At 43.4% G+C, this 14,219-nt stretch overlaps 1 protein-coding gene across 1 annotated transcript; it reads right to left on the bottom strand.

Annotated features, from left to right (window-relative positions):
- Positions 1-6,126: 6,126 nt before the first annotated feature.
- Positions 6,127-12,469, bottom strand: LOC144114705 (uncharacterized). The gene is made up of 2 exons (XM_077648605.1): positions 11,996-12,469; positions 6,127-8,061 (listed from the first exon to the last, which is right to left on the bottom strand). The coding sequence occupies exons 1-2, from the start codon at positions 12,154-12,156 to the stop codon at positions 7,725-7,727; spliced, it is 498 nt and encodes a 165-aa protein (XP_077504731.1). The 5' UTR covers positions 12,157-12,469; the 3' UTR covers positions 6,127-7,724.
- Between the last annotated feature and the right edge of the window lie 1,750 nt (positions 12,470-14,219).

The following is a 14,219-nucleotide window of genomic DNA, read 5'->3' as shown; positions in this document are numbered from 1 at the left end:
GCCATTTTTTTGCTCTTTAAATTGTGTCACCCTGGGAAATTTTATGCAAAATGATGGCTTTGTTTTTGCTTACCTTTGTAAATCATTTCCTTGCAGCTTTTTGCAATTGAAAACTGAATTTATTTGATAGAAAATTATTTAGGCAGGATTATTTGTGAAAAAGTAAAGTGTGCTGACAGTGGTATGTTTACAGCTGGTATTTTCTGGTGTCTGTTTGTGAACAAAAGCAGTTACTGAAAAACAGCAGAGCTGATGGTTGTATCATGGCTGAAAAGTGGTGGTGGTGATTGCTTCTAGTTTTGTTTCAGTCAGACTGCAAGCACTTTTGCAGAGATGAGCACTTTCTTTTCATAGTTCCTTTGAAGAAACAAACGAAATGCATGTGCAGGCACATTTTGTATGCATACTTCAGCAGCACTGGCCTGTCTGTCTATTACTTTTGTGTTGCCTCGTGGAGATGCTGTTTAATACTCAGAGACAGGGTGTTGGCATTTATGGTGACTTTTCCTGGCACGTTATCTTTCAGTAGTGTCTTACTCTTAAAAATGTCTTTTGTATTTGTGAGGTTCACTGATGTCTCAATGCTGGATCGAGTTCATGTGCCATACAAGTTGTATGCCCTGAAGGAGAAAGTCAAACTAGTTGGTTACATGTGTTAGGCAACATGTTTACAAGCCAAAGAGGAAAAACCCAAGGTAGCAACAAGAAGTGGACAAGACGAAATGCGTGTCAAAACACGACAATATTCACACATTCTTTTCTGTCTGCTTCTGTCCTGCAGTTTTAGCATTATTTTCTTTTTTGTGAATATTTAGTATAGCTGGTGCTATACTGCAGTCTTTGTGCAATGCACAAGAATAAGTATTACCACAGAAGTGTATTCATGTTTTTAAGTACCATGCACAGCCATTTCTCTAAAATACATGGATGAAACACCACTGCTATGGGTTTTAACTTGCTAAAATTCCACTAAAGCTCTGTATATTTTACACAGGTGTATAGCTCACAGGTAGTTACTTAGAAGAGAAAGCTGAGCATGAAACTGACATTATTGGACGTTTAGTGCATTAAATGCAGAAAGCTTTACAGTAGGAAGGGTGCATAGCTGGTGACTGATTCTTGAGCTGTAAATTAAGTTTATTTGTTGCTTCAGGGATGGTGTACTCATTCGTTCACTAGCTGGTTATGCTTTTTCCAAGTTCACAGGAGACATTGCTGGCCTTGGCTTCTTAGAGTGATGGGACACAGTACAACATTTGTCAAATTTTCAGACCACTTCGTGGATTGCCGAACCAGTCTCCAGGCCTTGCTGTGGTACTAGTCTGATGGTGTTGCCTCTTTGAACCCTAACCCTTTTAAAAAAGCCCATTGTTGAAAATTCACTACATACTAAATATGTACTGCACCCACATTTGCATATGGAGCTTTGGTGCAGATTTCAGTGTCAACATAATTTGAGAAAGCAGAGCTTTCCGTTCCGCTCCTCTGTCCACTCCTTTAGTCCCGTCTTTTTGCACTGTACCTTTTCCTGCGAAGTGTACCGACTAGCCCAGGCTAATACCCTTCCTTTTGCTTTCAGTTGCACTGAGACACAGTTGCATGAAGCAGAAAGTAGCATGCATATGAAACTGCCAGCTGGTACACAGTGACTTGTCATTCCTTGTCTTTCGAAAATTTTTGTCAAGAAAAATGACGAGATTTGGAGCATACTTTCACTTGCTACTTCTGTGAAAATTGTGTTAGGTTACCAGGCACTTGAAACATGTTTTGGTGAATAGCTTATTGGTTTCTGGTTATTCATAAAGTTGCAAGAATGTCTATGTGGTCTGCTTAGTGTCTGGTAGAAAAATTATATCTCCTTCAGGCTGCAATTATTATCTGATTTAGGAAAATTTTTCCAATCTTTAGGTTTTGTTTAGGGCGAAGAATGCACAGGAAAAATTCCCACCTGTTTCAATCATTGTGCAAATTCTGCCATGTCCTTATATCTCAACATTGACTCAAAACTATACTTTCAGTGTCTCAGTTATACGTCTTTGACTGACTCGTGTCATATTGGGACATTTTAGGTACCTTAAAGCATATATGATTGCAAAACAAGCTGACGAAGCACGAAGGCGTCCATTTTAGAAACATTTTTTTCCGTTCATTTCACATGCTATGCTTGATGTGTTTCTATACAAGACTCTTCAGGTCTCGACAAGTTTTATTGCATCCACTAGAGGACATTGTGCCTGGTATACAAGAATTTGACAGTGTTCAGGTTGCATCCATAAATTTGGATGCTGCACCCGCAGGGGATACTAAACTGATTGTGTTGAATTTTTGCATTTCTTCTGAGTTACGCAAGTTGTCTGAGTGTGCATATTTTGCTAAAAATAGTGCGAGAACAACGGTTGCCCAGACTTCATGTGTGCCTCATAAGGGGTTCAGTTATTAAATATGGGCAGTGGCAGTGAAGATGAGAAGTGCAGTGATGAAAGCCAATGACTGGCTGAGATTTGGCATTGCAAAGTTGTTGAAGAGTACGTAGACGAGAAGAGTACTGTAAAAATGCAACGTTTGCCACTGTAACGCGGCGCAAGTTACTGAACTGCAATAGTCAAATAGATTTTTGTACCTCTGTGTGCGGAACCACACCAACTGGTTGGACAGTTTTCATTGACTATGGCTCTCAACCTGGCCTTTGAAACTTGTATGGTGAATTCACAGCTTACTGACTTCTAGAATTACAGGCACGCTACCTAATTCATCACATAATTTTTTGTGTGGGCATGTTATATGCATAATGTAGTAAATTTTTTCTTGATTATTTTGTAATTTGAGCTCTGAAGGGTTAAATAACAAAGAAACCTGTTCCTACAACCATGTAGCACAAGTAGCTCGGCAGGAGCATGGCAGGAAAACCCTGCCGGCAGCTCGGGTCGTGCTCAGTTTCCAGACTGTATTTAAAATGCGTGCATCTGAAAATATGAGCCCCTGATGCAGTGTTCAGATAGTATAAAGGTGCAGCTATGGATGACAGAATCAGGTTCTGAAGCAGAATGTTCGTTAGGTGGAACTTTAGATGCGCAGACGCTGCACAGAATGTAAAGACATGACAGATAGGTAGTTCTGGTTTCTCGCTGGATGTTAAGCTTGGCGAAAATGTGTATCTCTTCCAAAATTTTCTGCATGTATAGTTTGCACTGCATGTACAAGTGGTTATGCACTTTTCCAATGTGTAAACCTACATTTCTTGAGATAACTGCTCTCTGTAGAAATTGCTTGTAAAAGAATGTTTTGCTGAAAAGATAAGTTGGTCCTTTCCTAAAGCTGCTGTTTGAGCAAATATGTTAAGAATTCTTGCGTTTTGGCATGCTAACCGTACTGCACTACAGCAGGGTTGTACATAGTTTGCCTGGGATTATGGTTTGCATCAGGCTGTGAGGATTCTTCAACTTGCATTCATTACATTTACATATTCATACAGCATCCCAGGAACCATCATGGCAAGTTGGTTTCTAGCAGCATGTGTAGTAGAACAGAAGGGGCGTGACTTGAAACATGGCCTGTGATGTCTCACAGCCCCGAATAAGGGCTAAAATAAAGCCTTATGCCACAGCTGCTGCATTTTTCATTTTGATAACACTGCCAGTGCATGATGTGTGAAAATAAAACAATGCTACATGATAAAAATGACATGGCCTCTGACTATAAAAAAAACTTCACAGAATTGTTCTCAAGATGTTCATTGGTCCCACTGTGATGTTCAGTGCAATGAATGTGGTGCTTATGCTGCATGGTGTTTAGCTGCCTTTACAAGCCTTGAGGCATTTGCTCGTCTTATGTGCATGCATCCGCAATTACCTGTGAACACTGAAGTGTGTAATCTTAAGATGCCACAATACTCAGATGTATTTTTGCTGAACAAGACTTATGGAAAAAGAGAGGTGGATATTTTTTGGCAGGGTACTTTATGACCGGCTGTTGCCCAGTTTGTATACTAGTTCCACCAAGCCCTTTGGCTGTAATTTTGGGAACATGAGAGTGATGACATTGTCTTCTTTTGTTTGCGTGCATACACAGTGCAGTTGATAATTTCTGCACATCTGTGCAGGCTGGTGAGCTGTCATTTCTGTTGATCATATCCACTTGCTCATATTTTGTGCCTGTATCATATGTACACAACGAGCTTTAGTTTGAGCACATTTCAGTTATTCACTTTCACGTGAGATCATCTATGCTAAAAACAAAAATTTGCCAGTGCTGTGGTACCATTGTCAATAAAAAAAGCTTATTGTTGGGCAAATTGGTTTTGTCATTGAATTCCTTACTAAGCACTTCACAAGCAGTGCATAAGTGCTGGAAAACTGGCATGAAAGCACTGGCATGACTACATGCCAGTGCTTTGCTGGTCAGTTTGTGGTTGCTGTGGAGCATTTGGGGCAGCATGTGCATTATGTATTTTTCTTTATATTGCATCTCCAAGACTGGTTATATGCTCTTTGGGCTACAAATCTTAACTTGGGTTTACTAAAGCTGTGCACACCTAGGGAAATGTGCAGTGCTCGAAGCTGATTAGTAGCAATGCCTGCACTCTTTGAGCAGTGGGAGAAATTTGAAACTTGTTGCTAGTTTTTTGCCTGTGAATGAACTGCCCACTTGAATGTAGTGAAAAATAAGCTTGTCACATCCAAGCAAAACAAGCTTGTCGCACCCAAGTGTACATAAATGGCCAGAGTGCAGCTTGCTTTTTCTTAATGGCATTTTAAAACTGCCTGACCGATAGAAACGACCACACTGTTAAAAAACTCCTCCCTTTAGCACTTGCTAGTATATTTTTCCCAGAGGCCTAAATGAAGAATTTAAAACCAACCTGTGCCTGGAGGTGAGAGACAGAAGTAGATGGGATGAACGCATTCTACTACGTCTCATCTCCTGGTGCAGGTTTATGTTGTAAATTGCGCCGTGTGCACACCTTTTACTTAGCCTTACAGGCGTGCTTAGTAAGTTCCAAGGTTAATTTGTGATTCTACGCCCCCCCATGTAATCCATATCCAGCAGACTTGATATTTCAAGTAAAATGTGTGAACTTGTTGGAAACCGTAATACATGCAAACTTGCATGTCTTAGCATTGATTCTGTGATGCCCAACAATGATAAGTGAAAATCCTAAAATTTTGCCATTTGTGGTTTCTTACTTGCAAAAATATTAAAAGTGATTAAAAGTATTAAAAATCACATCAGTCTTGCAGCAAAAGCTGCTCTGTTGGTAACTTAAAGCAATAAAACTAACTCTGGTACACTGCACATGAATATCAAACAGTGGAATTCATTTTTAATTGAGCAGTATGAGAGGAATCAATCTTCATTTGACCCGGAATATGACATTTCGTTCGTCGTCTCGATGGGCCTTTGGCAGCCAGCTGTCTAGCAGGATACCTCTGTACATTGCGGCGGATACTGTAACTATGTTATAAGGAATGTTTTTGGAGATGTGATTTGCACAATATCGTGAGAATTTATTCTTTTGCATACTGGGAAAAAAATTAGTCATACTGCGCATATTGTACAGTCGGGCCTCACAGTGTTGAGTATGAAAATAAATGCACTTCATTAGCACCGCGATATTATAGATCAAGCACCCTCCACACAAATAGGCACTTAGTGGTGCCAGAAATGCTGGAACTTACGGACGTGTATGTGAGCATACATACATATTCATGCATGCTTAAAATACATGCATGTAACGTTTCTCAGAACACTAGCTGCACTTAAATGTCTTCCTTTTAACGTTGGCCCACTATCTTTGGCATGCCAGCAATACAGCCAAATCATACTGCTAGATTAGACTAAGGTCACATGCAGAAAAGATTAGTGAAAGCATGTGAACACACTGCACAAGATTGCAGGCACATGCTTACACGTGTTAAACTGTAGATTTCTATTAGATGGTAAAAAAAAAAAACATGGGCCATATTGGCATGCAGTAATTGTCAAGAGCTTGCAGTCTCGCATGAAATGCTCTACTTAATTTTATTTATCATTCTTTGGGGGTGGCCCAAGCATGCACGGGTAGCAAAAGGCAATACTGCCCATACTACGTATGCCTGCTGACTGAATCGAGCAAGAGGTTGCCAGTACTCCCTAGTAGAACTCTTTATTTATGCCACCACACAGTATCTTGTACTCAAAACCAGAAGCCACTAGAAATATCATTTGCAAGGCTGACAGAAGTACATTGAGATAAATCACACTACTAAACTACGCTACTAAATCACGCTACTAAACTGATATTTTTCAAAACATACAAAACTACTACAATTTCTTTTTCAATCCCTGCTTGTAGTCTACACCATTTTTTTAAAAGCTACTTTAATTAACACCTGAAGGCCAACTCGATTTAGTTTCGGTCATTGCAGTGTTCGTATGCACAAGAAATACAATTATGAAGTTATTCCTTTCAAGATCTACTGTGCTCTGGTTTGTTGGGAAGTGACAAATTAGTTTTGCTCACATGTTTGAACACATACCTGCATTATTGCATCTTTAACTGCTGGTAGCAATTTTTTGAGCCTAATAAAAGGATAGTAATTGCAAGAGATCAGGCAGATGTGTGTCAATACATCACACCTCAACCAGCTTAGATACATAAAACAGCTTGCAATACTTGTGCAGTAAACAGGCAATATGTTCAACATTTCTACAAACTCAGTGCATCAAACTGTGAGCTGATATCAAACAAGCATATGCTTGCACTTTACACTTTGAAGTCAGTAGTGCCCATCAACGCTGGCAGTGATCAAAACATGGGAAGAAATACAGTTATGCTGAGAGCCAAGAGCAGCACCACCACGACAAAGCATTGTGAAAAATCGTAAGAAATGGGGAGAAAAAAATTAATACAGTAAGGAAGGCAATACTATATTCAGCGTGCCATAAAATGCAAGACCTGGATCTGCCTTGTGCTCAGAGCAGGCTGGCTCTGACCAAAATCTTACATCAGTGTGTGAGCCTTATCACATTAAGTACAATTGCATTGTTCGATGTCCACAAAATTTGCCGGCAAAAAACACTTCACCGAACTCATGTAAGGCTAGGGGACAAGGCCTGTTTAATCACTGCACAAAAGTAAACCAGAGAAGCTCCACTTTGCCTCCAACAAGAGTGCTATAAAGCTCTTGCTGACCTTTACTTCTGCAGATGTGTGCCATCAGAAGATAAACGTGAGCATGTCTTCCAACCTACACTTCGTGTCACAAATAAAAACCACATGCTGAGGCATAGAAAATTGGCGATGTACTCTTTACAGTTAATCACACTATGCAATAAAGCAAACAAAACACCTGCACATTACTATCAGCAATTTATAAAAAATGACTAAGTTACGCCTTGTCACCAGTGATTTGTGCTGCCTTTTCCAAAAGCAGTAGTAACCGCCCTCACAGCGGTATAGGGTGAGACACTGGTGCAACCATGACAAGGTATTCAAATGCCGTCATAAAGCCCTACATGGGTCCTCATACTTGCAACATGTACACACTGAAGACAACGGGGAGTCTCAAGCACAAGGGAAAGAAGTTTTGGGAAATGGACCCCGCACGTATGCCTCACTAGGGCAACACATCCTACCAGTATTGGAGCCCACTATTGCCAGCATTGACAGGCACCAGGACAGGAAAAACAAAGCTTGAGCTGACAAAGGTGCACGGTTTACAACAGAAAGATGGCAAAACATTCTCCTAGCAGCGCGGTGAGGTGGCCGACGCTGAGAAATCCTCCTCCCCAGGAGTGTCAAGAAATTCTAGGTACTCCATGCCGATGGCGAGGAAGCAGGCCGAGGTAGATGCAGCAAACAACGAGCGCACAAGGTTAGAGTTTGGCAGGAGTGACTTGGTGACAGCCCAGAGGAGAACAGAGCCAAAATTGAAGAGCACCGCTTGGTAGGCACTGTACATGATGCGGTGGTACGGTGGTGCCCGTGCCATGTGTGGCCGAAAGTAGACATACAGCCCTGTGCCCAGGTGCGAGTTGAAGAGAAGGCAGTTGGCCACCGTCACACTCTGGTCCGGGTACAGCCTGCACAATAAAGCAAATTTGGGCACTGATATAAAGAGCACATATACAACGCAACATTTTTAAGAGCCGCGTTTTTTGCCCACATATACTGCGCAAATAAGAATAAAGCATGGCTAATTTATGCATGCACATGTTGATGCATCGAGTGACACAGCATGGACAGATTGCAAGAGATGCCCCATAACAAACTACTAGTGTAGTTAAAGGAACAGCCTACTGACTTTTGTTGACTATATTTTTTAGCGGCAATCGAAAACTCCTTGCCAAAATAAACAAATAGAGATAGCTGTGGTGCTCATAAACACAGCAGAACAATTTAAAACCAAATTTTTCCACATAATAGTCTCAATTTCTCGTGGTAGTTGCTGTCTCCAAACACAGCTGTCGGGTACACAACTTCTGTGCCTCCTAGACAGCATACAGCGACAATACTGAGCATGATTTTAACTGAGATGCATAGGTTTTATTAAAACTGCAGTTGAGACCACTAAGGAGGTTTTAAAACTACTATGAATAAACTAAGACTAGTGATATCTACCACAGAAACCAACAACCGCTTTTGCCAGTAGCGTTAGCATGATGACATTCTGCCTTTTCGAAATATCGGAAAAGATGATGAGAAAGCATGGTTAAACTGTGAAAAAAAAAACAGTGACTAGTTGCAAGTGCAAAAATTAAGGCATCTGAAGTTTCTTCCAGCAAAAATAACACTGTGTATCGAGCTCAGCCCTACTCATACAGAGCAGTGTATCAACTTCAGGCAACGTTGCTTGACTACACGGAGATCCGCAAAGTTTTAACACAGTACGGCGCAACACCTCTGACTCTGGCCCAACTTTCTTTGCAAACTTAAAATGTAAATTCCTGTTAAAGCCGAGTTCTGCCCTTGCCATCATCATCATAGGGAAAGATCTACAATCATATGCCAATAATTTTAGACCTGCCTCTCCAGCAATAGACTATCCCTTTATAAACTCACAAGACCTGATGCCACAGTAGCAGTGCACTGTCCACGCACCATCAACATTGTAATGAGGGCAGCAATCCTGCATTTTGCCCAAATGCAAGGTTACTACGAACATTTTGGTTCTAGCACAAAAAGTGCATGTGTGACTGATATTTTGATAGGTGAATAAAAAAACACTCGCAAATTGATTTTGTTGACAGGATGGATTACAGGGGCAGCCAGTGACAGAAAAAAAACTGGTGCACTGTGTACTGGTGTATGCAAAACCAATTAGTTGTTCATGTTGCAGTGTATGAGTGATCTGTATCATGTAGCCACTCCACAATAAGTACCACCGCCTGTTTTCATTACAGCATAAAACACATTAAAGACCATTGTGGCACTCTGTAAAGTCACCTTCAGGAACAGAAATAAATTAAAAATATGGCATCATCACGTCAGGACCCCAGTGTTGTCGCATCAATACTTGCGTTTCCAATGATGAACGGATGAACTATCAAATTCTCTCAGAAGATTGTCACTGCACGTGATCGTGAGACACTAAAGAAAACCACCCCTTTAATAAAGCTAGGCACATTGCGCCTACATTTCATGAAAATTTGACCATAAAAGATTTCATGACAAACTTAGCAGACATTCAGGGACAGTTAACCCCTTGTGACACGGCATCTAGGATTGCACATGCGACTTTTCAGTCTTTTGTTCTAAGCATCTAGGCATATTTTAACAAAGTCAGTGATGGCGGGTGCATTTACAATCCCTGCTGGACAGAGTGGTAGGGCCACTTTGTGCTTATAAAAAAGGATCGTCTTCCAAAAACCAAGAAATAAATATGGACGCAGTGAAGTTTTACAGTGCATCCGGAAAGTGCTGCCTGATGCTGTAACTTTTTTCTTTTCTCACACGGTGGAACGTTTTGCTAAAGAACACTATAGCTGGGTTTTCATTGTGGAAACAGCTGGATAATAAGGAAATAGGTGGATGATAGGGAAAATAGTTAACTGGGCATAAATGTGTTTGACAGAATAGGGCTGCAAATCCATGAGCATGGACGTGTGAAAACACATCCAAAGCACACTGATTAAAAAAAAAAGATTACAACTGTGCAGAACAATGGCAGAAAAGAGGACTGCATTCACAAAACTAGTGGAAGGCCACCTCAGTGCCCTACTGCTGCATAAATTTAAACCCAGCATCTCGTGGTGGTGGAATTAAGGGGTAAGCGGGGGAGCCTTACATTGAATATGTCAGCAAGAGACCCTTTGCAAAACTCCATAAGTCACCTTTCCTGCACAGCAAAATCCCCTTTACCATGGCAACACAGACCGTTCTAGGGGGAGAAGTTGAGTGCTGTGCTAAGGACTTCTGTTCCACGCCTTATGCTGTGCATGCACTGAGGAGCAGTACAACTCTTGACACAACTGCCTTTCACCCTTCCTTTGTGACTGCAGTGGGGAGGGAGAACTGCATCTGCCAAGCAATTTATGGGAACTTAATTCCGCTATCACAACAGCAACAAAGGGCAGAAGCATGCACGAGAGGAGTGTGGTGTGCAGCATTACTCTAACAATAATGTTTCCAGCACTGCACCCTATTTCTGCCACCAAAACCGGTTTGGCTGCCATGGTGAAGGGGTTTTTGCTATGCAGAGAAGCTGATTTCTGGAGTTCTGCAAAGAGTCCACTGCAAAGCCCATTTCACATAGTGTAAACAAAAAAATGCAAAGGTGATCATACGATGTGATGTGAAAAATCTGCATTAGGAGTATTGGGTGGTGTGCATTTCGCTTTTACAATGATCGCCTTCCCATTGTGTCTTTGAATCTGATTTCGTCATGGGCTTCTGGTTAATGGAGGCTTCTGGGGGGTCGATGTGAATGGAAGTTGAAAGTAGGCAGGTGGCCCGGAAGGTGCTCCGATCCGCTCCGATTTGCTAGAGACGCTCAAGAAAGTTAACAGTTCATAGTGTGAACAAAAAAGCCCCAGTTGATGACGCTGCCTTCTATGCCGATTTGAAAGCCTGCCTGAGGCTGATTTTCAGGTCTAAAAGCACTCATACGTGAGCTTAGAAGCAAAGTAATGCAAATATCACAGAGATAACAGATGCCATGATAATTTCAACATATTCAATTCTCACACCTGGCCACAGCACAGCATCAAGCAAGGCAAGAAAATCCACCAGAGCGAGAGACTGCAGAAATAGGAAGCTGCCGCAGCTCAGTCGCAGGGTCACAACTGCGCCCTATAGTATGTAAGTAGAAACAATTTCACAGCTGCGCTCTTCAAGACAGTTTTAACACCTGTGAAAGAAGGCAGCTGGGCGCAACGCACAAGTCCCGTCTTGCTTCTAAAAGCACAACGAAAAATGTAAGTGCGCATGTCCAACAAGGGCCCGAATGCCAGTTATTGATGTGTGTGTTTGACTTTCGTGTGGGCGTATATGATCGACTCAGGACAAACATTTACACCAGACTCGATCATGTGCCGACGATTTCTGGGGCTGTATGTTCGACGAATGATTTCTTTTATTTGCATCCTAACTACGCTAAAGGCAACAGCTACACTGTGCAAAGTCTTCGCTGCAGCATCAGACCACACGGCGCTTTGGTTGTAACCACCGCGACCAGCTACGACGAGGCTGCTTTGCCACTGTAGCCAATCGATACACACATCTGCTAACCTTTCCGACAGCTGGCCACTAAGCGTGTTTTTACAGTCAAGCAAGCGTTAACTCCCCACCTTTCAAGTACCATCAACAAAGGCTGGTATGGCAGAGATGTGTGTCGTCTAACGTCACCAACGTTGTCTGCATTTAGCGATGACCGCTAAATATCCTCCTAGGTCACAAGCAGAAACTGTCGCGATACAATTTTCTCGCCGCAGTGCCAGTTACTTCAGGTAGCACACCTGGATGTGGCAAGAATAGGACCACAATGAGGAGATTAGCCGGGGCACATTTGCAACGTACCTCGATAACAGCTCCGGTATGAAAACGGTGACCGAAAACGTGCAGTAACTGACTGCTCCGGCGATCGGCAGGTAGACTTTGTAGACGTTGTCTGCCGTGAACGGGGGCAGCCGTGCTAACCATTGTCTGAAGGACGGAGTGTTTTCGTCTGGCGACGCCATCCCGATCTGATTTCACGTCAGTTTCTGATGAGGCAAGGCCAAACTTCGGGCAACGTGAAACCAACAGCTGCAGATACCACAGTTGCACCCCAGCCAGGTCCGGCACGGCACAGCACGCCCAAGGGCCCAAGTGGCACGCCTGCGACTTTTCGTCTCTCGGGTAGACAGATAAGGTACTAACTTTTCCTCGTGGCGGGGTGGTCACTGCTGCCAACTTGCCACACTTTGAATAGAAGGATAGAATTGATGGAATCGTAGGTGGAAGTAGTACGTGATTAAAGATACTCCCTTAGCTATAGAAGCTAATGGTGTCTTCGGCTGAGCCGCACTGCCTCCGTGCCGGTGCTTAAGAAGTGACGTCAAATACTACACGAGTGGCACGTCCACTTGCACCTCAGCCGAACGTGCGAAACATTCGCCGAGTGCCGTTGCTCTTTCCGCCCTCTATTCACCGTGGCCTCCGAGACCCTCGTATTTTCAGAGGCCATTCTTACGAGCTGCTAACGCCAACGACTGCAGTCAGCAATTTGTACAGTTAGCAACAACCTCTTCAATAACAGCGTGCAGGATCGGCGTTCATAGCGACGGTGGGCAATGCGGGAACGACGACCATGCTCATGAAATACTGTGATTGTGCTTGTGCAGGTTTGTCAGACACAACACCTCGGCGTTATGCTTGCCTGTTTCGATGCATTCGCTTTAGAGCAGGTAGAGTAACTTCCGAAAATATCTGCCGACGATTCTCAACCCAATCTCAGCTCCCCGCACTGTCACTGTATTGATATATCGTTTACCCTATGCTTACGTTGACAAAAAGTACGATGTCATAAAGTGCAGGCTTGCCAGATGAACCGCATTTGCCTTTCGCCGCACTAAAAATATTGTCAAACCTTTAATTTTTTTCATACGGTGAAGGCACAGAGCTCACCGGCCGGTGGCTGCGTGATTGCAGCGCGAATAAATGCATTGCAGACGCAACAATATTCAACATTTCTTTAAAATATGCCCACTTGTGATGCTTCTTCAGTTTTTTCCTCTTCTTCGATGCTTTCTATCGGCCACTGTGCAGTGAAATTGTCTGCGCCAACAGCGTCGTCTGCTAGCGCGCGCTGCACGACGGGATTGCACCGCGCTTCATTGGCTCCGCCGTCGGTCTCCACGGTGGCGCGGTGGCGCGCACTCGTGTCAGCTCGTGTCGTGCTCGTCCCAGCCGAACGTACGGCACCGCACGAGTGCGTGGAAAACTCCGCTATTGCCGTCAGCCGAAGACACCATAAAAAGATAAGAACCTTACAAAATTCTGGCTAGATAATCTCATGATGAAGTTTCATGCTTTCATGAGCTAGGTTGTTGGTTCGAAACCCACTGCCGGCCACCCACCGGCAAAAACAGGTACAAGCGTCCTACGGCCCGGCGCCCGGCCGCCCGCGCGGCTTCCTCAGGGGTGCGCTCTTGGAAGAGGCTCCGCAAACCGGGGCAAAACCAGTTTCGAACGCAATCAGGTTCGTGATTCAGTTGAGAGGGTCAATGAAGTTTAAATGAGTTTGCTCTAGAGTTCAGCAGATAATAGTTTGTCATTGCGTCAACAGGAAAAAAAAAAAGGGGGGGGGGGGGGGGGGCACAAGTGGCTCTACCGCACAAGGCGGATTTGAGTTGTACAGTTTGACGGCGGAACGAATCAGTGACCCGTCAATGCAACGATTGTGGTCCAATTATCTTTTCCCAAGCATATTTTACCCCAGAAAAGCAGAGCACAAGGCTGGGGGAAATTTTGTACCCATTATAAAAGCAGTAAGTACCCGCGGCACTGGGGATAGGACCTAGTACCTCGCGAGGCAGATGTCCCCTAGCAGATGCTCTGCCACAAGGCCACCGCTTCGAGCGTACACCCTACAAGGAAGCCGGGCCTGGGGATGCTTGTACGCATTTTTACCAGTGGGGATCCGGTGGTGAGTTTCGAACCAACCGCCTCCCGCAGTCGAAGTGGACACCCAGGCCACTAGGCCCCATGACTGCGTTCGAAGTTTTTAAAATACAAATCTCCTTTAAAGGATGCAACTTAA

The sequence above is a fragment of the Amblyomma americanum genome, chromosome 1 (genome assembly GCF_052857255.1).
Source record: "Amblyomma americanum isolate KBUSLIRL-KWMA chromosome 1, ASM5285725v1, whole genome shotgun sequence".
Classification (NCBI taxonomy): Eukaryota; Metazoa; Arthropoda; class Arachnida; order Ixodida; family Ixodidae; genus Amblyomma; species Amblyomma americanum.
This window is presented reverse-complemented; position numbering and strand designations above follow the sequence as displayed.

Coding starts and splice junctions, on each gene's coding strand:
- LOC144114705 (XM_077648605.1), bottom strand. CDS start 12,156: ATGGCGTCGCCAGACGAAAACACTCCGTCCTTCAGACAATGGTTAGCA. Junction 8,062..11,995: donor ATACCGGAGCTGTTATCGAG/GTACGTTGCAAA, acceptor TTTATTGTGCAG/GCTGTACCCGGACCAGAGTG.